This window comes from Tribolium castaneum, chromosome 8, assembly GCF_031307605.1.
Source record: "Tribolium castaneum strain GA2 chromosome 8, icTriCast1.1, whole genome shotgun sequence".
NCBI classification, from domain to species: Eukaryota; Metazoa; Arthropoda; class Insecta; order Coleoptera; family Tenebrionidae; genus Tribolium; species Tribolium castaneum.
In genome coordinates this window covers 10,688,534-10,716,193 of record NC_087401.1, presented here as the reverse complement: position 1 = coordinate 10,716,193, position 27,660 = coordinate 10,688,534, and the positions used below count along the sequence as shown (strand labels likewise).

At 31.3% G+C, this 27,660-nt stretch overlaps 1 protein-coding gene across 2 annotated transcripts; it reads left to right on the top strand.

The window, feature by feature from the left end:
- Positions 1-904: 904 nt before the first annotated feature.
- On the top strand, positions 905-20,573 carry LOC657155 (polycomb group protein Psc). 2 transcript variants are annotated; one of them, XM_008202456.3, is made up of 6 exons: positions 905-1,257; positions 12,715-12,835; positions 12,893-13,164; positions 14,651-14,968; positions 15,028-15,108; positions 18,649-20,573. In XM_008202456.3, the coding sequence occupies exons 1-6, from the start codon at positions 1,243-1,245 to the stop codon at positions 20,296-20,298; spliced, it is 2,457 nt and encodes an 818-aa protein (XP_008200678.2). In that variant the 5' UTR covers positions 905-1,242; the 3' UTR covers positions 20,299-20,573. The 2 variants fall into 2 exon arrangements, with proteins under 2 accessions (XP_008200678.2, XP_064214442.1); XM_064358372.1 differs by lacking the exons at positions 905-1,257; positions 12,715-12,835; positions 12,893-13,164 and adding an exon at positions 14,041-14,079.
- Positions 20,574-27,660: the final 7,087 nt, after the last annotated feature.

Below are 27,660 nucleotides of genomic sequence, written 5' to 3'. Positions count from 1 at the left end.
TTTAGAAAAAAACAAAATGAGCTTTAGGTTACTCAAGATCTCTTCGCACGCTCTAATATTTTCCAGATGTTTAGAGGCAAAAAAGAGACAACAGACAAAAAATTTCAAACGTTTGCAAATTCAAGACTTGACTTTATAATGAGCAAAGTATTCTTTTACTCAAAATTTTGCTTATTATTAGGTAGGTATAGCAATTATTTCAACGCAACACAATAAGTCACGCTTCGCTGACGAATAACCAGCCAACAAAAGGAACGAACTTCTCTGCAGTTCACCATTTTAGAAGGAACAGAATAACAAACACACATTTTTCTGAATTCTTTACTTTTGAAATGTGTTACATGTTTTACGTAAAACTACTGGACACCTATTTATGGCAATGCGTATAGATTGTGTAAGAATATAGCTTTACATCTTGTTCTCAATTTTCCCTTGTTGACTTGACCATAATTTGCCTCAATAGCCCAATAACATTTTTACGAGGGCGCCATAACATCGATTAGAAATAACCACCATTTATAGCCATTTAGAAAGAATGAGTCAAATCAAGTAACAGTGTGCGTCCACCTGTCAAAATCCACAAAATCGCATCGCCGTCGCCCCCACGTGACTCGTCCCAGCCACCTCACCTTCCACCATCTCGTTTCCATTTACGACCTAACGGCCTCAATCGCGTCATAAACCCCTCCGCCCCCTCCCAAACCTCCTCCAAACCTCCAAAAACCTCCAACAATCAACCCCACACATGTGCCACATAACAAAATGGAATGCGTCGCAAAGGACGTTTATAACTTCGTCATCAGCCGTCGATGTTCGTTAACCCCCGCGTGACGTCGATACGAATCCTCCCTTTTGATTGGCCAGGGGCGGAGCCGAAGTCAGGCGGGTCGAAGCGGCTGTGGAAACAACCGAAGCTCGACTAGTACACCGTAATTTCTAGTTGCGGGAACATGTTGACGTTTCTTTAGTGTTTTCCACCTGAAAACCAGCGAATTTTCGCACGGGAAAAACGGTGTTCGGTTCGGAAAACACCCGGCTATCATCTGTGCAAATTTCGTGAAAATTCGACCAAGGGAAAACCCCCAAAAACGATGCCCAACACCGGAATATTTTAACATGCAGTACAGTATCTGTGTATGTAGGCGATGCGGCGTTGCCGGATCGACGCCAGTGCGACGTTGCCACGTTCGGGACAGATTTTTAACGCCGAGTGCTCCGGAGCGATCCGCTGGTGACAGTTGAATGCGCAAGGCTGAGGTAACTTGATAGATTTATTCCAATTACAGATTCCACTGTTTTCACACAAAAAAACAAAACAAAAACAGTAACAATAAACAATTTAGCCCTAACCCCAACTATATCACATCTATTATTGATAATAACACTAGTAATAATAATAATGAATGAATGAATTAATTAATAGTAATTAGTTGATTGGTTGCTTGATTAATTACGATATATCGCGACATAGTGGGGGTGGGGGGTGTAAATTGGCAGCCGAATAAACAATAGCAGGCCATGGAAACAAGTGAAGATTCTTTATTTACAATATATCATGTCACGCAAACCGCTCCGACTCTCTCCATCTCGCTCCCTCTCATTGTTTCGCTCTTCCTCTGTCGGTAATATCGTCTCCGTTTTCTTTTTTTAACTCATTTGTAATGGCAGAGTGCGTCCCTCTTAAATTATACGTTTCTCCTTTGCTGCGCGTTTGTTTTATCGTCATCTCGCTTGCACTTGTATTTTGCATCCTTGTTACGGCACACTACGATGCAGTTATTTCGGGGTCGGATCCCTTTTTTGAGGGGTGCGTTTTTGAAAAACACAACCGATCCAAGGCGGCCGTGTTTATCTCTAATTGTTTTCAGCTGTTGGCGTCCCAGTAGGCTGATGAAAAATTAATATGATGTCCGACGATTGATCGATAACAGGTCATGTGATTGTTTTTTATTTGTCACGTGGTGGCGCCATTTTGTAATGTGGTCACGTGGTGGCGCCAATGTCATTGTTTACGATTGTCTGTAATTTTGTTGACACACCCTGTATATTAATTGAGTCATTTTTCAGTTATGTAACGGATTTTTTTAATTAACTAACGAATTTGCTTTAATTAATTTTCTTTGGATTCTGTGTCTATTATTATTATTATTACGTAAATAACAGGTCAGGACTGGAGTATTTTCTCCAATTAAAAAATTGCAATGTAGGTAAGTATATTAATAGCCACGGTTTTATAATTTTTGTGTGACCTAGTTGGCCATAAAATGATTGACATTCGTTTGTTTTTTTAAATATAGGTACAGGTTTGTTTAATTTAAAACCATGGCACACTATGATTAAGCGCAACCCAGAAGCGATTTATTTCATTTTTATTGTTTGTTATCTTTCTAACCAAAACGTGTCACGTTTAAATTTATTACAATAGTTGAATATGAGTCACTTTTTAACATTATTATTTACTTTAGCTTGTATAAGCGTGTAAGCCTTTTCATATAATTTTTCTTCTACTTTCTGGAAAGTGGAGAGAAAAACGAGACACTAAGACGATACCTGAAGTCTAAACCATTTTGTCAATCTTTAAATTCGAGAATTTTTACCTGAAAGGCATAGAAACCGCCTATTAGTTGGTTTCATTTATCGGTTTTTCTTAACCAAGGAATACTTTTTGATTTTTAATCTGCATTCTTATCTCAAAGAAGGACTACAAGTATACGTAAATATTTTGCTGACTGAAGTTATTTTGCTCTTTTTAGTCGGTTTCGTTAATTTTTGAGTGACATTTTCTAAAAAATTTGTTAAAAAGTACAAAATGCGGTTGAATCTTAACTTCCTTAAGCCTTATAACACGCGCGTTTGAACTTAATCTAAAATAATTTAATGATTATAGTTAGGTATGTTTTTTTGCTTTTTTCGTTGTAGCTCGTTTTTAGCCACAAATACAATAAATTCGTAAATTTCATCACAAAACAAGTTAATAATTCAGTAAAATTGATTAAAGTGGTGGTAAATTTGTTTAACATTTTTAAGTTAAGAGCAAAGGGTTTTTCCTAAAAATTTTGTTTGTTTTTGAAATAGACACTCATTATTTTGTCACAGAACTTTTAAAAATTACAAGAATAAGTTGGAAATTGGAATCGATAGTATTTTGCACACTTTAGGCGATATAACTCTTTGAGCGAATTTTTTTCAAAAAAAAAAAAAAAAACATAAAACTTGTCGAATTTGGTGTTCCTTTAATCTTATTCACTCCTAATAACAACATCTAACTATTTTGAACTTTTCAGAATTATTAAATCGTAATAGATAAATAATAATTTAATAATAATTAACAAACTCATTAAGTTTATATTTAGTTACTAATTATATATTTTCTTATACAATATCTAAAAGAAACTATTATTCAACAACAGTTCATTTGTTTTTAATCAACAAAAGATGTTAACATATAACAAACGATTTTTCAAATAAGTATAAATAAACATTCCATTCCCACTTCTCCGTGAGATGGCAGTATGGCTTTCTGCTTACGATCTCAAGTGTTTTTATTTGTATATAAATAGTAGTTGCATTGTGATATTGTAATCCACGCTAAAGTCTTAGAACTCTTTAGTTCCTGGATAAAAGTAGAGTGGTGAAGAATCAATCTTCCTTTACCGCAGTGGTTCCTTACTGTTTTTATTCTTTCAACCCTCTACATACACATTAATGTCCCCAAACAAAACAATTTAGGGATTTTATACCTTTAATAAATATTTTATAATTACGTTTTATTGCAAATGTATCTAATATTTAAATATATTTTTTAAATACTACATAACATACAGTGCGTTCAAAAATTCTTTGATCAACTCTTGCTGTGGAATTTAGATTGACAGATTTTTATTGTCTTTGGTAGATTAGGTATCCTTTATTCTGTTGAAGTGTCAAACGCGCTACTTGCGATTTTCATACATTCAAAATTTCACAGCAAGAGTTGATCTAAAGATTTTTTGAACGCACTGTATTTTTATTTTAAATGCGGGACTATAAGTTACTCGTCAATAAAATTAACAAAGTATATGTTTGAAAATTTCAAACGAATTATTTGTTGTAATGATGACAATCGTTTCTTCCGCCGTATTCTAAAAAAATATTGATTTACATTTAAGATAAATACTTAACTAGTAAAAAATTGTTTTCTCAGTGTGGAAAGGACGCTAAGTAGAGGAACATTAATTTAAAATAAAAGATTTAGGACTGGGTTTTAGAAGCCTCATGAATTTAATCTGCAATTAAGGGCGTGATTAATTGATCACGTGATCAAATTGAACCGATTTCATTGGTTAACATTTAACAACGAATTAAAATTTAATGAAGCTGCATTTAAAATTGGAAATGCTAACTTATAACTTTTCTTATTTATAAAAAAGAGAAATTGCCCAAAATTATTGCAAACTTTTAAAATAAGTCGCTTTCAAGCTGTATTTGCGATGTCTACCACATTCCTCAATCCTCACACTTTTACATTTTTTGTTTAAAAATCTTAACTTTTTGGGTGAATTTTTGTAATTTGACTGATTTGCAAACGTCATAAGAGTGACTTTTATGATTAAATGCTATACCTAAAATTTTTATTTTTCAGCCATAGACTACCAAAAGTTTTACTTTTGCGCTTAAGAATTTACAATAACACTAAAAGGAATGACAAGTATTGAACTATTTAACTATACTAAGGAATGAATAATAAGATTATGTAACGAAATGCAGAGAGTATAGGTATATAATAGCTGTTTCAAAACTATAAAAACGCCATTTTCTCTGAAAATTTGCTATTATAAATAAATTATTCATGATGCACGTAAAAAATTGAGAGCTAATGTAATTTATAGTTTCGATGAGAGATTTAATCATTAATAACTATTTATTTATCAATCTTATTTAAAAAAATAATTTGGTAAAATGCGACGTTGGCGTTTTTATAATTTTGAAACAGCAAATACTTTTTTTAAGGTCTTGAGCGTTTTGAAGCTCAATATTGTTATCAAAATTCGAAGTGCGTCAAAATGGTGGTCATGTGATTGTTCATATTCTCGGAAATGTGGCAAAGACAGTATAACTATGTATTAAAAAAAAATTTCAAAGGAGTTTTTCTGCTTTGGTTTTACAAATTATTCATTGTGAAACTGAAAGTAGTTTTATAAAGAGAACTTTGTGCCACTCTTTTTAGTAAATTTTTAGGTGTTGTATTGGCAGTGCTGGGCTGGGTGTGATCTGTCATCAGCGTCAAGTCGTTTATTGATAAAGCGCGAATAATTAACAAAATTAAGAGGAAATAGTTTGATAAATTAAATTAAACAAAAATGAACAACAAAAATAGAAAGTAGAAAAAATATTATATTATACTTGTTAGTTGTGGCACTCTTTCGTCGTGCTCCAAAACCATTCGTGTCACAATAGAACATCTTATAAAACTCGTATAATAATATACTATTATGTAGCTCAAGTGAATTATTTATCTTTGTTTGGCAAAATAAATGTTTAACTTTGCCACATAAAGTATTACCTACTTTAACTCCTAATAACCTAATCTACTACTTTGAACTTTTCATATTTTAACATAATAGGTATACTGTACAGAGTTGGGTACAGTTTAGGTGTACACATTAATTTATTATTTCTACTTTTATATTTTTAAGTCTCAAATTATTTTTGTATATTTCACTTTTTCTTGCTTTAAAATTTTCATTAATCGTTTATAGATTCTGACATTTTTTTATTGCTAATCTTTTAGTCTGAAATGGCAATAAACCTTGACATAAACAAGACTTCTGTTTATATTTTCAAATAAAAACTTAATTAGACACTGCATTTAAATTAATCGTAAAACGATAAAATACAGCAGAACTCCACAAATAAGTATTAAAGAATTTATTAAAACTTACCGCCCAAGCAATCAGTGGAAAAGGACGCCAAATAGATGAAGAACAATTATTATTATTAACAAAATAAAAAAATATAGTTTAAACAATAAATTGAAAAACTATTATAATAAAAAAAGTTGGAAGCCAAAAACATCATTTTTTCGCCTCCAGTTTTTGACTCTTGCTCAAAATAATTGCATTTCTGGTTAAACAACATTCCAAAAAATACTTACAACGGAATAATAATGGCCTTTTTTACCTTATTTAGTGATTTATAAGAAATTTTTGCAAATAATTTCTAGGCCTAAAAGTAACAAAATTTTTCTGTTTGTTTATGGTAAAATTTCACTAAATAATGAAAAATTTTTCTATTTTTCGGCATGTTTTTGACGAAATGTCGGGAGATAATGGTATTTCTAATAATAAAACGCTACATTTTCGAACTAATTTATTTATTTAAAAAATTGTTTTTCTTGCTGAAAATCGTGCTAAACTGCTCGAAAAAGGCAAAAATTGCGCCATTTTGCGAAATAACTGACAAAATTCCTGACCCAATTTATTGTTTTTTTTTTCGCGTTTTTTTAAATGTTGTGTTTTAATTAGATTGTTTCCGTCTTTATTGCAATTTTTCCGATTGAAATTTGATTATTGTGCTCCAACGAAGGGTGAAGTGCGGGGGAAACAGCAAATACCTTTTTTAAGGTCTTGAGCGTTTTGAAGCTCAATATTGTTATTAAAATACGAAGTGCGTCAAAATGGTGGTCATGTGATTGTTCATATCCTCGGAAATGTGGCAAAGACAGTATAACTATGTATTAAAAAAACTTTCAAAGGAGTTTTTCTACTTAGGTTTCACAAATTATTCATTGTGAAACTGAAAGTAGTTTTATAAAGAGAACTTTGTGCCACTCTTTTTAGTAAATTTTTAGGTGTTGTATTGGCAGTGCTGGGCTGGGTGTGATCAACAGCGTCAAGTCGTTTATTGATAAAGCGCGAATAATTGACAAAATTAAGAGGAAATAGTTTGATAAATTAAACTAAACAAAAATGAACAACAAAAATAGAAAGTAGAAAAAATATTATATTATACTCGTTAGTTGTGGCACTCCTTCGTCGTGCTCCAAAACCATTCGTGTCACAATAGAACTTTTTATAAAACTCGTATAATAATATACTATTATGTAACTTAGGTAAATTATTGTCTTTGTTTGGCAAAATAAATGTTTAACTTTGCCACATAAAGTATTACCTACTTCTCCTAATAACCTAATCTCCTACTTTGAACTTTTCATATTTTAACATAATAGGTATACTGTACAGAGTTGGGTACAGTTTAGGTTTACACATGAATTTATTATTTCTACTTTTATATCTTTAACTCTCAAGTTATTTTCGTATATTTCACTTTTTCTTGCTTTAAAATCTTCATTAATCGTGTTATTTATAGATTGTGACATTTTTTATTGCTAATCTTCTAGTCTAAAATGGCAATAAACCTTGACATAAACAAGACTTCTGTTTATATTTTCAAATAAAAATTTAATTAGACAGTGCATTTAAATTAATCGTAAAACGATAAAATACAGCAGAACTCCACAAATAAGTATTAAAGATTTATTAGAACTTACCGTCCAAGCAATCAGTGGAAAAGGACGCCAAATAGATGAAGAACAATTATTATTATTAACAAAATAAAAAAATAAAGTTTAAACAATAAATTGAAAAATTATTATAAAAAAAGTTGCAAGTCAAAAACATCATTTTCCTTCCAGTTTATGACTTTTTGGATTATTTTTGACAAAATTGTCCAAAATAATTGCATTTCTGCTTAAACAACATCTCAAAAATACTGACAAAGGAATAATAATGGTATTTTTTACCTTATTTAGTGATTTATAACAAACGATTTATAAGAAATTTTTGCAAATAGTTTCTAGGCCTAAAACTAACACAATTTTTCTGCTTGTTTATGGTAAAATTCCACTAAATAATCAAATGTTTTTCGTATTTTCGGTACGTTTTAGACGAAATGTCGGGAGATAATGGAACTAATTTATTTATTTAAACAATTGTTTTTCTTGCTGAAAATCGTGCTAAACTTGCCGAAAAAGGCAAAAATTGCGCCATTTTGCGAAATAATTGACAAAATTCCTGACCCAATTTATTGTTTTTTTTCGCGTTTTTTTAAATGCCCTGTTTTAATTAGATTGCTTCCGTCTTTATTGCAATTTTTCCGATTGAAATTTGATTATTGTGCTCCAACGAAGGGTGAAGTCGCATTCCCCGCGCACTCTCAGCCCCGATCGATGAAATTATCTCTCTCACCCCTCGAATAATTTGGCAAAAGCGCGTCCACACCAGCAAATAACTTCGTCCCTTCTAACAATAAAAGTGCGTCCTTGGGCCGACCTTGCCCAGCCACTACGACACGTGGTTTCGAAGGGATGCGTATCAGGGCGGCAGAAGTAGCAAAGAGGTGGGTGTGGCCCTTCGTCTACCCTAAAATCTCCCCTAATCGGCATTCGTGGCCCGAGTGTGAGGGATCTCCGGTGCAATTAACAAGGGGTGACTATCCACCAATAGGGACGAGCGGGTGGGGTTGTGATGGGCAAAGCGGGTGGAATGTACAAAGGGTGCAAAATTAGCAATAAATTATCATTCGGAAAAATATTTAAACGGACTAATTATCACTGTAAAATCGCGGTGTTTGTGGAAAATGTTAGCTTCACTCATAGCCTACATGCTAAATTATTGATTTTGTGCGTCGTGTTTTAGTGAAAATGTTGCTTTATCTGGTGATAGTTTTAAGCGAATTTATTACATGCGGGTTTGTACTACAACGTTTTGCGGTTTGTGTTTACGTCATGCACTTATCAATAAAGCAATTAAATTGTGTTTGTTAATTATGTTTCGAAATGTTGGTAATCAAGTGGCATTAGACGAGGAAATTGTGTTTTTTTATACCTAGTGTTCGGTATTTGGACGCTGATTAGGAAATCAAAATGTAAAATTTAAATCGTTGTTTTGTCGACTGTAACGTTTAATAATTGATAAAAGGATAATCTAGTTTAAAAGTTGGTAACCTTGAGACGAATATTTTGATCAAAGAAAGTGGCCTGTGATCTCGAATGTTGTAGTTCTGCCAACTTATTTTCAAAATCTGGGGCTGGAGATTTAATTGGGACACGTTACAAACTTTTAATAAGTAATAAGCTGTGAGAAATATTTATATTGATTTCGCCAAATAACTGCATTATTGATAACATTGTATTAAATTTTTATAGTCTTTACTATTTTCTCTTATCCTATGAGCAAGAGTGTTCGTTATTTTGATTTTTGTAAGTTTCGTTTAATTACTCCAATTGTTGTTATTTCATAGATTGTGTTATGCTGAACTTTAATTGGTACGTAAGTATATCTGTTGAAATAAAAACAGTTACCGCTCAAGTTACTCGAGGGAATAAGAAAAACGTGTTCAAAATGTCAAAGTTTGAAGCTTTTGGAACTCTGTTTATTAGTTTGTTCCGGGCTTTTTGATTTTTTAAATTTTTTATAATACAAATCACAAACACCACAAAGCTTTACGGATGAGAGTATAATTATAACATCAAAAAATTCGGAACCATTCAGTCACAAAGGTTTATAGAAGTTTTAGAATGTTAGAATTTTAAAAAATAATAAACTAAGTTGTTTTTATTTATATTATTGAACATAAGAGTTTAAAAACATAGTTCAAAGTAAATTTTGGACACCCCTGAATAATTTTTTTTGCAGGTTTGAAATTCTCATATTCACACCAATTTTAATTACTCTTCACGTTTTTTTTTAAGGAATTGTAAGTCTAATTTTTTAGCACAAAAATGTGTAGACGGTTCTCCAAAAACAGTGAAAATTCACTGTATAATTTAAATTGTATTTTTTGTAAGAAAAATAAAATAACACGTGTAGGTACGTGATATTTTGAGTTAAGTGACTATTAAAAGACTCAACAGATGGGTTAAATTTAATTCCCAGACATTGTGATACTGAGAGTTTTGGACACCCCTTAATCAAAATTTGCGTTTTTCTACGAAATATTTTGTACTGGGAAAACAATAATTTTAATAAGTTTGTGAGGACAATAAAATTAGAAAAAAATCTAGTTGTTTTAATACAAATTACCAAAGTTTTATCACTAAAATAAAAAACACTGTCAAAATCTGGATGATTTCTGAACAAAACAGTGACAATCCATAGTCGTCATTTTAACTTGCATAGAGAGACCACATATTCTGATATAGGTTTTGACATACTTTGACATGCGACATAGGTATGAAAATGCTAATGTGTATTTTATAAAATCACCCTGTAAACGTACGTATTGGCCAAAATATTTTTTAGGCAAGAATTACTATAAATTAAAAAATAGTAATAGTCGGTTTATTGTAGAAGGTTGGAAAAAAAAATAAATTCGCTGTTAAAAATTAATTCGTAATCAGGCAAGAATATCTGATTGGTGCACTTTGGTCACGTGATCGTTTTTCTACACTGGGAGCACGAAATGTGGGAACAAACGCTTTGGTTGTTGTTTATAAAATGGCATAAATTCGTGTATATCCCAGTTAGATGAATACTTACTTCAATTTTTTTGTTACTTTGGATTTTTAGGTACAAACTAACAAATTTTGAGTGAAAAAAATGCGTAACTACATTCATTAAGAGTTAAAAAAACAATCATTCTGTATATTTCGCGGGCAAAATGTTTTTTCTAACTTTGCACGTTTCAAATTGTTTCAAATTAAATTTTGACAAAGAAAGAAGAAAAAAATATCTACAGGGTGATGCGATCATCGTTTATTTACTTCTATTTCGCGTTTTCTAGAGCGTTCAAAAACTGGGTACAATGTTGAAAAGTAGGTAAATTGTAAAGTCCTCAAGTCATACATATTTTAGAAAATCTACGGGGCTATACAGGGTGTCTGTTTTTCGAGCTCCACCATGGGTATCTCAGTTATTCTAAGAGTCACGAGGTCGGTTAAATTAAGGCAAAGTTGCGCATTTTTATGCTAAACAATTATCTGAAAGAAAATTTGATGTGTCATTTTTAATTTTTTTATTATTGGAAAAAAACGGAAATATTTGTTTTTATTTTTTTAAGCGAAAACTAAGAGAATTAGACGTCTTTAACTAGGACGTTCTTAAGGCACTTTTTTACAAGGGTTCTAAATCTGTCATCGTATTTTCCAAGGCGTTCTTGATGTCATAGTTACAAAACTCAACTTTAGTTTTTCTTATGGAAGCCATATTCGCTTTTTGTGTTTTTGAAAAGTATTTTTATTTCTGATTACCACGATGTATCACATGATATGATTGAATATTATATGCTGATCAGAATGGAGAAAAAAGCATTTTTACGAAGAGTGCTTTGGAAAAAAACGTCAACGATTTTGTTTTTAAACAAACTAGATTTTAGAGGTTTCATTAAATTTTCCTCTCCGCCAAGCTTACTTATTTAAAAACTCAATGACATGATAACCTAGAATTTTGTTCTTCGCTAAACAAACCAAGATAAAGTTATAAAAATTCAGCTTGCAAATTTAATAGAACTGTCAAAATCTAGTTTGTTAAACGACATTTTGGACGTTTTTTTCAAAGCACTTTTTGCAAAAACGCTTTTTTCTTGAGATTTTTCAAAAATACAAATGTCAAATATGGCGTCTAAGTTGAGTGTTGTAACTCTGACATCAAGAACGCCATGAACAAGGCAATGATAGATCTAGATTTCTTGTAAAAAAGTGCCTCAAGAATGTCTCATTTGAAAACATCTAGTTTTTTAGGTTTTCGTTTAAAGAATAAAAAGGACAATTACAAAATTTATTTTTTTTTTAATATTTTAAAAGCAAAAAATGACATCAAATTTTTTCAGATAATTGTTCAGCATAATAATGCGCAACTTTGCCCTAATTTAACTGAGATTCTCATCGTAGAGCTCAAAAAATGGACACCCTGTATTATTTTGTTAACTTTTTCAGATTTCAGATCATATCGTTTTTTAATATTTTCATATTTTACACTATGCTATCATTTCCTAACGTAATACATAATTATAATGAAAAATTAATTGTTTTTAAATTTACTGTCAGTCTCTAGCAGTTTTTTCATTTAGAAAAATTAAAATTAAATTTAAAAATCAAACTTTTAACTCACTATGAAGATTCAAATTATGAATGAAAGTGATACAATTTTAACCGGGTGATGCAACATCTTCGTTCTTCCATTTTTATTCCGACTGTCTTTTGTTACATCAGATGTTATAATAACCACTACTCGTTTAACAAACATAATTTTTTATTACTATTCCATGTCGGTAAAAAAATTAAAATTATTTAATTATACTACAATTATTTTATTAAAAAAATTTGGCATCATTATTAAATTACGTATTAGTTTTATACTTATTTATTTGAAATATATACTACTATACTTACTTAATTCTAATAGTTTATCTCATGCATATTTTTATACAACTGAACACATTATGATAAAAAATCTCTTAGGGATTTCACTTTTTCTTTAAATTCTGCATTTTGACAATCGTACCACCACCTCGTGATACGTCACTTGTGCATGGCCTTCTACAATCGCATAAAAATGGCGCGAAAATTAAACAATCTCTCGGCGTTGACCGCCAGGTGTGTAATTACGTTGGGGTCAGCCAGAAGTGGGCGTAGAGCTGGGGAGGGGCCCTGTTCGAGCCCAGGCGAGGCATGACAGCGTCACTCTTCATATGACCACACGCTGACTTTTATTTTTTTCTCCTTTCTTTTATTTCCAGAACGAAATGAGCAACAAAATGCGAAAAATCCTCGTCAAGGACATGAACGACGTGCTCGTCTGCACGCTATGTAACGGGTATTTGGTCGACGCAACCACACTTACCGAATGTCACCATGTTTGTAAGTCAACGGAAAGTGCACACTTACCGAACATGGGACGTAATTACGATTTTTCAGTCTGTCGCGGCTGCATTTTGCGCCACTTTGAGACCTGCAAAACGGCATGTCCTTCGTGCAATCTCGTCTACAAGAAGAAAAACCAAGTTTTCTTCAAAGCCGATCCGCAAATTCAGTCGATTGTTTATAAAGTGGTGCCAGGGTTGTACTCGAAGGAGATGCAACGCAGGGAGGATTTTTACAGGAGTACCGGAGTTAGGGCCAGTAGTTCATGTAGCGATGATAGTGTCCTTGAACGCGAACGCGAAATAATAAAGGACGAGGACTCAATGGTAGGTACTTTAAATTGTTATTAATATACGAGTGCGAAAACACAAGTTTTAAAATAATAAATAAAATAAAATAAAATAAAATATAAATATAAATATAAATAAAATTAAAACTAAAATAATAAAATAAAATAAAAATACAATAAAATAAAATAATAATACGAGTGCGAAAACATAAGTTTTAAAATAATAAAAAAAATAAAATAATTAAAATTAAAATTAAAATTAAATTAAATTAAAATACAATAAAATAAAATAATAAACGACGAGGATTCAATGATAGATACTTTAAATTGTTGTTAATAATACGAGTGCGAAAACACAAAAATAATAAAGTAAGTTTAATTATGTTATTGAACATAAGAGTTTAAAAACATAGTTCAAAGTAAATTTTGGACACCCCTGAATAATTTTTTTTGCAGGTTTGAAATTCTCATATTCACACCAATTTTAATTACTCTTCACAGTTTTTTTTAAGGAATTCTAAGTCTAATTTTTTAGCACAAAAATGTGTAGACGGTTCTTTAAAAACTGTGAAAATTTATTGTGTAATTTGAATTGAATTTTTTTTTTTTTAATAAAATCACACGTATAGGTACGTAATATTTGAGTTAAGTGGCTTAAAAGACCCAATAGCTTGGTTAAAGTTAATTCCAGACATCGTGATACTAAGAGTTTTGGACACCCCTTAATCAAAATTTGCGTTTTTCTACGAAACCTTTAGGCAAATTTAAATATTTTGTACTGTGAAAACAATAATTTTAATAAGTTTGTGAGGACAATAAAATTAGAAAAAATTACTTTAAATTGTTATTAATAATACGAGTGCGAAAACACAAGTTTTATTAATAAATAAAAATAAAACAAAATAAAATAAAAATAAAATAAAATAAAATGATAAACGACGAGGATTCAATGGTAGGTACATTAAATTGTTATTAATAATACGAGCGCGAAAACACAAGTTTTAAAATAATAATTAATTAAAATTAAAATTAAAATTAAAATTAAAATTAAAATTAAAATTAAAATTAAAATTAAAATTAAAATTAAAATTAAAATTAAAATTAAAATTAAAATTAAAATTAAAATTAAAATTAAAATTAAAATTAAAATTAAAATTAAAATTAAAATTAAAATTAAAATTAACATTAAAATAAAATAAAATAAAAATACAATAAAATAAAATAATAAGCGACGAGGATTCAATGATAGGTACTTTAAATTGTTGTTAATAATACGAGTGCGAAAACACAAGTTTAAAGTTTGAGGGCTGTCGTTATGCAACGAGCGTAAGCGAGTTGCATACCTAGACACTCGAGCGTTTTCGTTAGTGTTATTCAAAATTTAATTTAAAACACGTTGCTATGGGAAACGTGTTTTAAAATAAGTGTAATCATTGATGTAAAACACGTTGCTATGAGAAACATGTTTTAAAATGGTGTTTATGCTTAAAAAAAATTACGAAATTTTCTATTACGAATTTCAGGTGTCGAGTTATACTGGGAGTAAAACACAGTTTTTCGGCCCCGAAGACTCGATTTCCCTCTCGTTGGAGTACTACCAAGTCCATTTGGACAAAACTCCGGTGGAAGGGAGCAAATCCATCAAGTCGTCGGACAAGAGTGTCAGTGTTTTAAATAATAATAATAGTGAGGCGGTTAGTGATAAACATAAATTGAACGGTACGAAAAATGGTGAGTGTAAAAGTGGTGATAAGAGATATCTGCAGTGTCCGGCGGCTGTTTCGATGAAACATTTACAAAAGTTTATTCGGATGAAGTTTGCTCTAAGCCAGAATCATAAGGTGCGGAATTACAACAGATTTGGTTAAAAAATTATCTATAATAATTTATTTATTCACAGGTTGATATTATTTATGAGGGGGAGGTTCTACACTCGAATTTTACTCTAATGGACGTCGCTTACACCTTCAAATGGAAAAGGGTAAGTGTTTGTAGTTTTCCTGAACGTGGTCGTAGTAGGCGCAATATTATAACTAAAAATAAAACTTTGGTTTTGAGCTATTTTGGGCGATTCTAACTATTTTTATTGCTCTGAAGATGATTAAATAAATGGGCGAACCATTGCAAAATATTTATTTATGTTCCTAGTTTTTTTATTTTCAGAAATTAAATATGGCTAGGTGTGTGTTAATTAAAAAACAATAATAATAATAATAATTAATAAAGGGAGGCGTGTTTTTTAATTTTTATTGGGTACGAGGATATATGTACCTACAGGGCGTTTCAAGACTTTAAGTTTTTGTAAATATTGAGAATATTATAAGAAATGAGTGTTTAGAACTTGAAGAAGTTCTAACTTTGAACATTTTTAATAAAAAAATAAAACCTTTTTCTGATTTCTTTCGTAGCGACGTGCGAAAGTTCTTATCTTAACGTTTTATTTTTGTTTTTTTTTTTCGTTTTGTTACTTGACTGCTAATATTATAGGTACAAGTACAGGTAGGTAGGTAGGTACAGGGTGTTGAATGGTCCAGGCTGCAGGTAAGTTCTTTATCACAGGCAAAATGTATTTGTTTTTAATATTAGACGCTTTAAATCAATACTTATTTTGTTTTGAATAAAAGTCAAATATTCTTATCGAAGATCATATACTACAGGTTTTATATTTTAATTTTTCTAAAACTGAAATATTTAAATAAACGAAAAGATTGGAATGGCTTAGTCGCTGTCCAGTAAGCACACGAACGTAAAAATAAAGTAAAGAAAGAAACGTTAATTATGTTGCAAAATCATTTCTTTTATTGTTGAATCAATGCAAAAATGTTCTCGGAAATAGCGTTATTTGTAACGCTAAACATTACCTAAGGTTTTTTAATGTTTAAACGATTTTGTAACGCAATAATAATAATGTTAAATTATAAAAAATATAAAACCACTAACTAACATCAACGAGCAACGTTTTAAAATGGCTAATTTTATTCAGATAGCTAATCTTATTCTATTATAAAACATGCCATATTTAAGTTATTTTCGTAATTTTTTTGTACATTTTAAGAAGTACTAATTTTTTTACTTATTATGAAATCTTACCATTAAATGGAACATTTTTGTGTGGGTTTAATTTTATTTATTTAATTAATAATCCTACATCCAGAACATTATTTTAAATAATTTGCTTTTATTACAGTTATTAAATATGTATATGAAAACACGTTATCTTGTAAATAAAGCTTCAAATGTGGTATTATTTAAACTTTAAAATATAGACATATTGTTTAAAAAAAGCTTTTTACAACCAACTTCTTTTTTATTTTTTTTATATCAGTTTTTATATTTTATACTGATTGTCAAAAATAGATGCAAGAGTAGTTTCTGTAGAGTTATTAGTTACGTTTATTTATGTTTTGTTTCACGACATTAATATAACGTTCAAATAAAAGGTTACATTAACGTTAGACAGTGCCATTAAAACCAAATTAAGTTTTTTTGAAACGTTAATTACACGTTTAAAACAAGCGTTAGTAAATACGATTAGTAATAACGTTAAAGTTCTTTTACGTTTTTTACGTAAATACAACTTTAAATAAATTAAGACGTACTTTAAATGTTAGAAATTGGTAAAAAGAATCAAGACGGCTTTTAAACCACGTAACATAAACGTTAAAAAAACGTAATTACACAACCAAATAACAACGTTATAAATTTCAACGTGTAACGTCTGTGGCGTTTAAAAAACATTAGATTTGTGTGTATGTGCTTACAGGGTGTGATGTGTAAAATAGTTATTTTTACTCTGAAGAAGCTTATAAGGGTCTGAAACGTTAGAAAAGCGATCTTTTTTTTGTTATTTTTTGACCATCACACAATAATCATCAAATAGTATATTTTTTCTGTGTTTCAAAAATGAATAATCAATCACACATAAGAAAAAATTTCTGCATGTGAATGTTTTTTAGGAGTTTTAGGTAAAGCGAGTCGAAAAATATTTTCAAGATTTATATTTTCAGTCGGCGGCAACTTTGTTATTTTAAATTTTTAGCTATTGCGTTTTTCGGTTAACCAATTAAAAAAAAAGTTTTAATTTGTTCTTAAGATAAAGACTTGTTTGTACTGTTTGAAAATATTTTGGATTTGCTTTTTCATCTTCAAAAATCGATAGATGTCTGATTTTTTATATTTTGAAAGCATTTATTTGGATATTGGAAGGAGAAAGCGTATAATTCTTTTCTTTGGTGATTTTCAAGATTTTCAAAAAAAGAACACAATCAAAATTTTAATACCTTTATTTGGAGAGCTTTAAGTACCTGTAACTCAATTTTCAATTTTGCAAAATACAAAGCTTTAATTTTTTTCATCCCGTAAATAGAAGAGAATTTAATTCTGTATTGATCTGTATTAACATTCCTTAAGCATATGTTTAATACATTTAATAGATCTCAATTTATTTTAGTTTTTTCTTGACATTGAAAAATTAATTTGCCACAATTAATAACTCTTTTCACGTGTACTATGTTATTGAAACAAAACAAAAAAAATTTACACCTGAATATATACTTATTTTGTAGGTGTCTAAGGAAAGAATAGCTGGGTTTTCGTTATAGGTGGAGACAAAATAATAGTTGTTTTCACTTTTTTATTCTTAAGTAATGGGGCTATTAAAAGTGACAAAAAAATATTTGTGAAGTTTTATCAAACTGTGAAAATATTATTAAATAATCTTATACACTTTAACAAAATGTCAGCTCCATTGTTTTTAAACTAATGGTACCGACTATTTATTTTATAATTTTTGTACAAGTAAACTGATTAGTAAAAAAATATTTTTTACCCTGAAGAAGCTCATAACAGTGCGAAACGTTAGAAAAGCGACTGTTTACTTCGTTTTTTCGAAATTTTGAAAAAACATACACATTTTCAATAGTTATGAGAGAAAAATTATTTTTACTTTTGAGGAGGTTACGTACAACAGGTTGCAGGAGAATTATTTTTTTTATTAATTATTATTTATTAATTATTATATAAAGTGCAATTTTTAAATTTAGCCCATCGGCCACTCGCCACCGAATTTTGCCTAAATTAAAAAAATATGTTTGAAGAAGCTGAAATACGTTAGTAATTATTAGTTCCAACAAAAGCGCCTTATGTGGAAACAAAGATGCCAAACAACGATAACACGAAAAAACCATTGTTAGGCAATGACATGCACAGAATAGCTGAACTCAAGACCGGATAAGTGGAACAGTAAACAACTCGACCAAACCTTTTCCACTTAAAACACCAATTCGCCATTTAATCAATAAACCAACCACGAAAAAATAATCAATTACCTCACACAAATCGCTTAATTACCCAACTTGTTGAATATTAATCAAGTCGGCGGCGCCGCCACGTCTCACCAGCCCATCGTGTCCCATCGCGGCCTACTACGATCCACGTCAAGTCTGTCATTATTACCGCCAGGTTGTTGAACCGCAATGTCACCGTTCCGTAATTTCGCGTGAAAACAATCCATTTGTTTCAGTTAAAACCTCTACGTTTCTTCTACCGCATCTTCACCCCATTGAAAATCCAGCCAATCAAAATCGTCAATTCGGGCAAACAGCTGCAAATCGTCAAAAATGGCGAACCGATAACACCCAAGCCCGAGCCAGAGGTGATAAGTGAAGAAAAGGAGCGACTTTTGGCCAATCTTCAATTGCAAAGCAAGACCAAAGTACAAAACGACAATAACGTACCTGAAAAAGTGGCACAAGACTGCGTTTTCGACTACGAGGAGCAAGACAAGGAGGAGATCAAGCGGTTCGCGGAGATTCGGGACCGGGAGTGGGCTCTCCAGAAAAAGCTGGATGAGAGCAGGGAGAAGGAACGGGATGAGGACTACCACCATTTCAGCAAGAAACGGAAGAAGAGCAAACATTCGAAGAACGACTGCGTGTACAAGAAGCGGAAACTTCATGCCGAAATCACAAACGAAGAAGAGTTGAAGTTGAAGGTCAAGTTGACGCCACACAATGGCCACAAGCACAAACACCACAAAAGTGAGATGAGTAGCAAGGAAAAGTTGCTACAGATGAGACAAGTGAGACACAAACACGTCACAAGTGAAGATAAGAACGTCCAAACGGCAAGCACCGAACCCCCAACTGCTGACAAAAAACCAGAACCTGAAGAAATCAACGGAGAGAAGAAAGAAGAAACGAAGGAAGCAAAAGAACCGAAAAAACCGATACCTGACCTCGCCCCCAAGACACTCCGTAGCGATTTCCCCGCCAAAACCCTAAACAAAGAATGGGGACATAGAGTACCAACCGTACAAATCGAACGAAATGAACAGACGGAACAACAAGCCAAAAAAACCTTCCTCAAGTCGTACCAAGCCTACGCCGAAAAGTACCAAAAAACAATCGAGAAGACCCAAAGTGCCAACAGACCCGCGTCAACCCTTGAGCGAAAAATCGCCAACTTGCAACAAAGATGCACCATCGAAGCCAAACCCCCCGAGAAACCCCCCCAGTACCCCCCTGGCTTCACCGTGAGCAAAATCGAGAGTGGGGTCCCCAACAACAAGGAGGAAAAACGGGAGGAGAAACGCCCAAGTCTCGAAATCACCCTAATCAACCCCCCTGAAGTCAAACCCCCCAAGCGGCCCCCTCCCGCCACGATCCCCCTCGACAGGATTAAGAAATCCCTCATTTTCAAAACTGGGATTAGCATTATCCCCAAGGACAACATCGGGGCGCTTGACTTATCGGCGAAGCCGCCCAGCAAGGAGGGGGACCCCCCGAATGGGTTCGCGCCCCCCAAGGACACCAAGAACTTGTCCAATCTCCAGATGCTGTCAAAAGTGGCAACGGAACACCCCTCCCTTAACAAACCCAAGCCAAGGCCACAACTCCCCAACCTCCAAACCCTTAAAATCCCGTCGCCGAATCAGAGGATTCCCCCAAACCTTAAACTGATAAATAAAGGGCAGTTTCGGATGATGAATCCGCAAATCAGGAACTTGAGGCCGAATCAGAATCAGTCGATTCGGAATATTCCGAATCCGAGTCTTGTCGTGCGTCAGCAACAGAATCGGATCAATTCGATGAATCCGGTGCCAGCGCCGAGCAATAACGTGGAGAATAAGGAGAAGAAAGAGCCGGAAAGTAAACCGGAAGTTTCGGTTTGAAGGCCGGATGTACTGAAGGTCCCAGTGAGTTACGTTATGTTCCTAATTTAAGACTTTTGTTATGGTTTTGTTGTGTTGTGATTGTTTCATGTTGCACTTTTTTAATTCGGTCACTTTGTTTCGATGTTATCGATGTATGAGGTCGCTCAGACTGTACTTATTCATTATTATATAAATATGTATATCGTAGCTATGTTTAAGTAGGTTTTAGGAGTATGTGTATGTATAGAACACTCTGTATATAATTAAAAATTGATTAAATGAATGTACCAGAAGTTGTTTTTTTTCTTACCCGAACTTGTGCAAAAGCAGTATATTTTCAAAAATATATAAAGACAAATACAATGTGTTTTTAAATGATTCTCATCTAGTTAACTTAGACAGTGGTTGACATTTATAAAAAATTCTGCCGTTCTGCTTAATTGAATTCTCTGTCAATAAATGTCAAATCTGTCAATTAATTTCACTACTAAAGAGAGCCTATATAGGACACACCCTGATTTTCAAGGGTAATTGTGAAAAAAGTAATAATATTAAGCAAATTACCCCGATTTTCAAGGTAGTTAAAAAAAACATCAAATAATCATAAAAACACCCCGATTTTCCAGGTAGTTAAAAAAAATAAAAAACTACTAAGAGGGCCCCTATAGGACACACCCTGATTTTCAAGGGTAATTGTGAAAAAAGTAATAATATTAAGCAAATTACCCCGATTTTCAAGGTAGTTAAAAAAATAAAAAATATCAAGCAAAATAACCCAATTTTCAAGGGTAATTGTGAAAACAAAAACTACTTTAAACAAATTTTAAGAATTCATACATATGTTTATGTGCTACTTCTGGAGGTAATTTTGTGAGAATAATAACAGAAATTTTTCGTAGTAGTTCAATTTCTTCATCTGGAGTTAGATCAATTTTAGTTTCTTCTTCGTTTACTTTATAACAAAGATAAGGTTTACCGTTCTCTTTTAAAATTAAAGTTATTTTGTTATCCATTTATATTGAAAATTATTTAAGTTTATTTAGTAAAATCATAATCTTATCTATAATACTACATTTAATTTCAAAAATAGATAAATCAAATTTATACGATTTTGTCGTTTGCAAAAATTCATGATACTCGTAGTAATTATTGTCTTTAAAGAAATAAATTTTTCCATTAATATATCTAAAGACTTTGTCAACATTAGAAGGAATACTAGAAAACAATTCAGCTATCATACCATGTTTCTTAGGTCTAAGCAGACATTCATCAAATTGTATAAACATTGTGTTGTCATAAAATATATAAGTTTGACCAGAATAAGTACTAAATATTGCATTAATTTTCTTTCCACTAGGAACACCCAAACTTGTGATAGATCTTCCATTATAACCGTTTTTAACAACGAAATTAGGAAAATCAATAATATAATATAAGTTGTTTGTTGTTAACAAAATAGTTCCATCTGGTCTCTGATAAATTTGTGATATTTCTTGAAAATTATCTGGTAAAAAAGTTAAATAATCTGTAATTAATTTTGGTTTATTATCATAGCTCATGTCTTTTAAATTAACAATCCAGACATATTTCTTGTAGAAAATATATAATTTATGATTTGCTATTAAAAATGTGTTAATAGTTTCACTTAAGCTGCATAAATCAGGTAATGAATCAGTCTTTCTAGGAGTCAAAGTAATAGGTTTTTTAGTTGTGGTAGATGTAGTAGTTGTGGTAGTTGTAGTTGGTATTGATTCATATTTTGACCGTTCAGGTATTCCGTATAAATATTGAATTGCCCACATATCGTCTCGAGTTAATTTATCAATATCACCTTTATAATACGCGTACATAATTGAATTATTATTGGCAGAGTGCTCAATACCTAATGTATGTCCGATTTCGTGTAATAATACTGTATAAAAATTAGTTTGATCATCAGGTGTATTACTTGATTCACCAAAATACCAATTTTCTGATTTATCAAAATGAATTCCTAGACATTCATCATTATTTGGAAAGAAGCCATGTGCTAAGACATTACCTTTTCCGTCAAAACTGCTAGAACATATTCCTTTTTGACACCGTGAATTATGATTATGTTGAAACAGCGTATTAGAAAATGAAATAAGTATGTCCGGTTTAACACTATTGTACTCGCCTACGGCGCTGGGCTGGCTGTGCCAGTACTCAAACTTTAAATTTGAAACAGATTCCCATTGATCAAAGGCTTTTTGTGCTAATTCTTTCATCTCGTTCGTAGCTAACGAAAAATACCATTTAAGATTTGTTTTATTCCATTTTTGATAATGAACTCTATAAGCTGTTGGATTATCTTTATTTCCACATCTCGGCTGTTTAATCAAATCAAGTGTTTCTTGATTTAATGTTCCATCAACAGGTAAATTGTAATATTCTTGAAATCTAATTAATGCTTCATTTATTTCTATTAATGATTCAGCATGCGAGGCATTGCCAAGTTTTGTAGACGCTGACGCGAAATAGCCAAATTGTTCTAAATAACTCTGAATCTTCGATTCATCGTAAGGCTTTGCTGAACTCTGAATCTTCGATTCATCGTAAGGCTTTGCTGAACTCTGAATCTTCGATTCATCGTAAGGCTTTGCTGAACTCTGAATCTTCGATTCATTCGTCCGAATATTAACATCATCTGAAGTTTTTACAGTAGCGAAAAATAGAAAAAGAATAATATAATATTTCATTTAATAGTGTAAATTTCGCTACGCTCATGAGGTCTCGCCCATTCGTCCGAATTTAAACAAAAATCATCAATTACCGTTTAAGTGGGCTTTTTCTAGGTATTTCTCTCTAGGAAAATAGTTAAAGTTACTGACAAATTCCTCTTCACGTAAATTTATTTCTTTTTCATTTATTTTATCAGCCTTATATAAATGCAATAACTGTCGATAAAATTTATAAACCAACTTATATTCTTCAATTCTTTCTGATATTTTTAACCTCTTATCTAAGATTTCTATTACCCCTGCGCCAAGAGATAAACAAACTAGTGGAGGTAGTGCTAACGATGATAATCCCGATACACTAAATAATAATTTACTAATAGATAATCCGATTCCAATTTTATAAAAATATAAGTAACTTTTTCTGTATACATACAAGCGTTTTTGTAGATATGTTTCCATTTATAACATATAGATAATATATTTTTTTAATTACGTTCATGATGAATCATATTGAAATAGTAGTTTTCTCATTTAAACGACACGGTATCTGTTTAAAAGAATATAATATATCATAAAAATCTTTGCCTCTGTTGACATTAATTATCACATATATACAGTAATGACCACATAAAACAGAAGAATTCATTTGTAGCTGCGTGGTATTCCACGCAATATTTTTTCCACTTCTTAATAAATACTTTTTAATTTTTTCTGGTGGAGAAATACCAAAACTGTCAAAATATAAAATATGTCTTAAATATGGTTTGTTTATGTAACATACCCAGTGTGATCCATAACAATTAGAAGGTTGAAAATTAATTATGCCTGATTCATCTTTTCTAATTTTTTTTGGTAACATGTCAATTGCAAAAACACCTCGAAAATTTCGCGTAGCTTCATGAGGCAAAGCCGAATTCGTCTTCGACTCATGAAGTGTTTCACACGAATTCTTCTCATTTTTCATAATATTAGATATTTCTATATTACTTAACCCCTTTTTCCTATCAATTTTATTCCTTGTCCATATGTCTTCGTCTTTTTTGTGTTTTTTTTATCCTTTTTTATACCATCTCCAAAGGTTTTTTGTGCTAATTTAGTACCAGCATAACCAGCAGCACCTAACCCCAATGCTTTGGCTACAGCTAACGCTGCAGGAATTAAAGCAGGTAAAAATCCACCTATCTGTGTTGGAGAAAATTTTATATTACAATATTTTTTCTTCTCTTTTTTACACTTTTTAATTTCATCAATCTGATTTTCTCTTAATTTAATAGTATTATTAGGTCTTTCTGTTAAATCGAATCTTATATTACAATCTATTCTTTTTTCTTTACAACTTTGGAGTTTCTTTATTTGATTGGGTGATAAATATACTCTATAATCATTCATTGTTTTCGGTTCAGTCATCGTCGTCTTCGACCCACTGGCCTTGCCAGTCATTTATTTAAATTAAAAACCCTCTACTTCATTTCCAAGTAAATCTTTTCATCTATAATATTCATATTTGCAATTCTTTGAGATTCAACTACAGCATATATGTAGTAATTAACATTTTGATAATCTTTTAATGTCCAATTAACTTCTAGTTCAGATGATTTTGTTTTACTAAATAAATTTTCATCATTTTCTCTTGTTACATCAAAAGCAACAACTAAATAAAGGTTACAAAAATCTTTATAGCTAACACACGTGCCTTCATCCAAATCTTTTTTATAATTACATGAAAGGAATGCTGCATACAAGCGTTGTAAATCCCTATTATTCACCTGATATTCATAAGTAGGATGTTGGGTACCATTGATTTTAATATTTATTCTTTCTAAATTCATATTATCAAAAATCATCAGTGACTTGGTAAAATTATCGTTTCGTTCGGCTCTAGAAAACACTATAAAAACTCTAGATATTTTATTTTGATTATTTACAATGCGCCAGTTTCCACTTCCAGAAGACCACAAATTACTACGGTAACAGTTAAGCGCATTCCATCCACAAAGAAAGTTAGATTTGCTAACTAATAATGAAGATAACATTTTTTCAGTTTCTAATGAGGGCTTAACTATTGGGATCCACAAACTAATATCAGATATTTCATAATCATAATTTCCATCAACTTTAGCGTGTAATATATTTTTTACCCTATTTTTACGTAATTCGATACGAATTTTTCCATTCAAAACTTTGTTACAGTCTCGTACAAACCGGAAAATTTTAGATAAAGGTATAAATTTTGTAATAGTTTTTTCATCTTTTGTTAACAACCATCTCTCTAAATATCCTTTATTGGATGCAGAATTATTTGTGATTTTTGAAATAATAGTTTTTATATCAACGTCTAAATCTTTAAATTTTACCGATTTATCTTGCGCCTCATATTTGTATTGAGACGTATCTGCTGAATCTGCTGTGTCTGGATACCAACACAATTGTGATGCTGAAGTATCAGAAACGTCTCCAGAAAATTCAATCAGATTTGAAATTAACGTAGCAACGCCAACATAATTTGTTTCTTCTATTAATACCTCTTCATAGAATAGCCTCACATAGTCAAAATCATTTATCCCATTATTTGATATAGTTGCATAATTATTTGGATTGTTTTTAATTTTAGATTTGACAAAAATATAAGCACCTGATAAATGTTTCCATCCACTTATATTAGTTTCGAGCGTATACTGTTCAAGTTCTTTCACATTGATATTACTTTCTCTTATTTCATTGTAAGTATAACTTTTTGTTGATTCATCGGTTACAGGCATTTCATCAATACGCCATAAATTGTCTACAACGTTTTCCATTTATTTAAATAAAAAGAAGCCTGGCAAAACCAGTCAGAATAATGTGATTAATAATGTGATTAATTAATAGATTAGTCGCAGACTTGAGTCAGCTCCAGCTGACGCTAATATCCAAACGGTATTGTATCATAGTTTTCTAGAATAACCCTCTTATCATAAACAAAACCAAATTCTTTTGTTTCGATTTTATTTAAGAGTTCCTTAGTTTTAGTATCTCTGGTAATTCGATTATATTGCGTACTGATTTTACTGTCTTCGGCTTCGCCTCCGGAATCTTTCGATTCCCTCGGGAACCTTTGGTGACCTCTGGACTGGCTTCGCCAGGCTTTCTTTTCTAAAATATTATTTATACTTTCGGAATTAATCTTTTTGGACGTTTCATAATTTAGCGTAAATCCTTTTATTTTACAAACAACTTTACCTGTGTTTGTTTTATAACAATAACTTTTAGGACCTGTTGATATCCAATCTATTATCCATACGTCTTTACCTAATTCGTCTGTCCATTCTCCCAATAAACAGTCTGTTTTGATAGTATTTTTACCATCGTCTATATATACAACGCTATCTGTATCATAATATACTACACTTTCTCCTAATATATCTAACATTTCGTACAATCTTAGTCTAGCATTTGCAGTTGTAAAAGCAGCTATGAATATATTGGTATTGAAATCATTTTCTATATAGCGATCTTTTAACTTATAATCAATTTGTAACATATTTTCATTTATATCGTTTATATGTATATTATCAAGTCTGTCATCTAATAAAATTTCATAAAATCTTTTAACATCTGTAACATATTCTGTTGCACCCATATTTTGTCTTTGCCCAAATTTACCCCATAAGGAATTTAAGCATATTTTCGCAACAGCTCTCTTTCCAGGATTATTTTCTATTTTACCCAATTCAATACCTAGATTTTCTTTTACAGCTTTTCTATATTCTTCTTCTGATTCAAAATCATCCTGCCAAGGGCTTGTTTCTAATTTAATTTTCATAAACGCTTTCACATATCCTTTAAATAAATTTGATGATTTTTCGTAAAAATGCCAAACCTCATCAATAGTTATTATTTTGTACCCCTTTTCAATTGCTTTTTTTACTTCGTTGGTACACCAGGTTCCTCTGATAATTCTTTGAGATTCTGTATGAGAACATTTATCTTTTTGATTATTTAATTTTGCACACAATTGACATAATGGAAATGTTAGCTTTTCATCACCAGATTTGTTTTTATTTTTAACAGGTAAAACAGGGTGATACAAACCTTTTGGTGGTAAAATTGCACATTTTATTAATCCATACCATTCAGGATCATACGTACGAGGTTTGAATATTTTAGTAGGATGTCCGACTGGATAATCATCAAAATATTGTACTGTTGGATATAAACTGCAAACATCAATATATTTCAATTTCTTTCCTTTTACTCTCAATTTTGTTGCGTTTGTTCTTCCACCAAAGAATGCGTTTCTAGGATTAAGTTCTTCCAATTCCTTAATTTCTTCTTCGATTTCGCTTCGCTCATGAGGGCTTCGCCGGATTTGTTTCATTTCTTTCTTATATTCTTTTGACTTTGTCCACTCACATTCCCACATTTCTATTAAGTTATAACCAGCCTTTTTTATTCGCTTACTTCTTTCTATTGTTTTCTCATAAAGATCTTCCATAGTTGTTTTATTCTTATTATTAATAAAATCTGAACTATAACATGTTGTACAACCGTGCCAAAAACAACCGTGATATTGGTAAACAGTATTGGATTTTTCATCAAACCCGTCAACTTTTGATCCACATATTTTCACTTCGCCTTTGTTCAAAGCGTGTTTTATATTTGGATTATGAAAACTATTTAACCATGAAATAGACTGTTG